Raw genomic sequence first — 2500 nt, 5'->3', positions numbered from 1 at the left:
AGCCTCTAAGAATTTCACTTGTAAAAGTTTTGAATCAACACAGATCAAATCTACAGAACAATAATGTCAATAACAAAGATAATAATAAAAAAAAAAAAAAATGTTACCTTCCTTTTTTATCCCATAATTTAATTTAAAATGAATTACTGTTTGTGTGTTTGTGTGTGTATGCACACAGACACACACACACACACACACACACACACACACACACACACATATATATATATATAGGCATTTATATATATATGTGTGCGTGTGTGTATATATGTATATATATATACTATATACATAAATGCATATATATTGCGTTTTCCCCACCACCAAGATCGCAGAGGATCCCCCCTCGCCTTCCCTTGCAACACCGGTTCGATTCCCTGCCTCACCTGGGGGGATGGAGATGACCACCTGGTTTTCTCCCGTGCAGGATTCCGCCGCGTTCGATTCTCCGGTGATTTTTACCTCCATCTTGCTTTATTCACGAGAGAGACGAAGAGAGAGAAAAAATAAGTAGGCTATTTGAGCTGAGGGCGCAGAAGGGCCGGTGGCACGCGGGGGCCGACGAGAGACTGGTCCGTCGGCTTCTGCTTCGGGCGCTGCGTGCGTGCGCTCCCTATCGCGGGAAACGCGTCCTGTTGCTTCTCGGGAAACCCGCGTGGAAACCAGGCGCAACTTGTACAGATTCTTGCTCTGTTTTGTTTCTCTCCTTCTTTCTCCTTCCTCCTTGTCTTCTCTTTCTTCCTCTCCTCCTTCTTTGTCTTCTTCGCTCCTCCCTCTTCCTCTTCTTTTATTTCGCCCTTTCCTCTTCTTCTTTTCCTTCTTTTCTCTCCTCTTTCGTCTTTCTCATTTTCTCTTTCTTTCCTCCTTTTCAGCATTTTTTGTTCTCTCTGTTCATTACTTTTCATGTTTTTTGTTACCAAAGTTTCTTGTGATTCGTTTCCTTGGCTTTCTTTACTCCTTTTATTTATTGCTTTCCTGTTGTTCTTGTCCTTCATGTTTCATCCTCATTTTTTTCTTTCTTACTTTATTATCCTTTCTCTGTCATATTTTCGTTCAACTATTCTTGGTTTCTTTCAGTATCTGTATTTTCCCTCCATTCACGACCTTGATAAATCCCCCTTGTCTTTGCTTTCCTCTTTCTTTATCACGTTCACTGGTTACTCTCTTTGCTTTCTTTCCTGTTACTTCTCTTTCTATTTTCCTTTTCTTTATTGCATTTACCATTTCGTCTCCTTACTTTCTTTCTTATCACTTTTCTCTATTTGTTACGTTTCTATCATTATTCTTTTATAATTTTGCCCATGATTTTTCCCTCCTCTCTTATTCCCTTTTTTATCATCTTACATTAATTAATTAAACCGTAATCGGATGATGAAAAAAGGAAAAAATATATTGTTTAAGGAGTAAAGGTTGCGGTTCGGGTTAACGTGTCTAATTCTTCAAGTTAAATGAAAGAAAAAAAAAAACTTGATTTATTCATGGTGAAAGAAAATATGATAATGATAAGGATGATGATAATACTAATAGTAGCCATTTCAATTATAATGACAATAATGTTAATAATGATGATGATGATGATGATGATGATGATGATGATGATGATGATGATGATGATGATGATGATGATGATGATGATGATGATGATGATGATGATAATAATAATAATAATAATAATAATAATAATAATAATAATACCAACTATAACGATAGAAACAATAAGGAAAATAAATATTTTAAACGGAAATGAATAACAGGAAACATAAAACAGAATAAACGAAAAAATGATGAAACACCTGAACAAAAAAGTAAATGATGTCAACGAATAAAAAAGATGATAAACCCATAATAAGGAAGATGTATGAGAAGAAGAAGAAAAATGCGAGAATAAGAATAAGCAAATTAAGAGAAAGTCGAAGAGGACGATGGAAAAGCAGAAGAAACAAAAAGGTGGGGAAAAAAACGCAGAAAGACAGGTGTGGGAAAACGAAAGGAAGGACACGTAGAAGGAAAACATGTGAAGAAGATGAAGAAAGAGATGATAAAGGTAAAGAAATAAAGGACGAAGAATAAAACACAGAAATAAAAGACAAATGAGAACAATTAGGATTTACTTTTGCCAGGAGGCGCTTCCTCCTTCAAAGACTCCTGTCCTGCAACGCCTCCTTCAGGAACAGGCATTCCTTCAGGAGGCAAATCGGCGGTCCCGGAGAAGCCAGGTCGCCGCCCTTCCTCCTCGCTGGAAAGGGAAGACCTGCGTTCCCCCGAGGCCGATGACCCAGCAGGAGGACCCGGCGCCACTCCTCGCGCGGCGGGGGAAGGCGCTGAGGATCTCCGTCGCCGTGGAATTTCGCTGCCACTCGCTTCCTCGACTGCCAGGGAAGGAAGAGTAAAGACAAACGATAAAAAAGAATCAGCTGAATTCCGAAAGTGGGGAATTCGGTGGAGAAGCTGGGCCATGAATAAGTTTGAATGTTTGAGTTTGAATGACATGTATCAGCTT

At 38.8% G+C, this 2500-nt stretch overlaps 2 protein-coding genes across 3 annotated transcripts in view; both read right to left on the bottom strand.

The window, feature by feature from the left end:
• The window catches only part of LOC125038965 (cytochrome c-like), a 10631-nt gene extending 10059 nt beyond the window's left edge, over positions 1–572 (bottom strand). Inside the window, exon 1 of the mRNA XM_047632676.1 lies at positions 387–572. Coding sequence (XP_047488632.1) covers positions 387–468 — 82 coding nt within the window. The 5' untranslated portion in view covers positions 469–572. The remainder of the gene's footprint in view (positions 1–386) is intronic.
• Positions 573–1784: 1212 nt separating this feature from the next.
• LOC125039197 overlaps positions 1785–2500 on the bottom strand; it is a 1774-nt gene continuing 1058 nt past the window's right edge. For both annotated transcript variants that reach the window (XM_047632979.1, XM_047632980.1), the window contains exon 2: positions 1785–2369. In XM_047632979.1, coding sequence (XP_047488935.1) covers positions 2101–2369 — 269 coding nt within the window. In that variant the 3' untranslated portion in view covers positions 1785–2100. The remainder of the gene's footprint in view (positions 2370–2500) is intronic.

Source organism: Penaeus chinensis, chromosome 26, assembly GCF_019202785.1.
Source record: "Penaeus chinensis breed Huanghai No. 1 chromosome 26, ASM1920278v2, whole genome shotgun sequence".
NCBI classification, from domain to species: Eukaryota; Metazoa; Arthropoda; class Malacostraca; order Decapoda; family Penaeidae; genus Penaeus; species Penaeus chinensis.
This window is presented reverse-complemented; position numbering and strand designations above follow the sequence as displayed.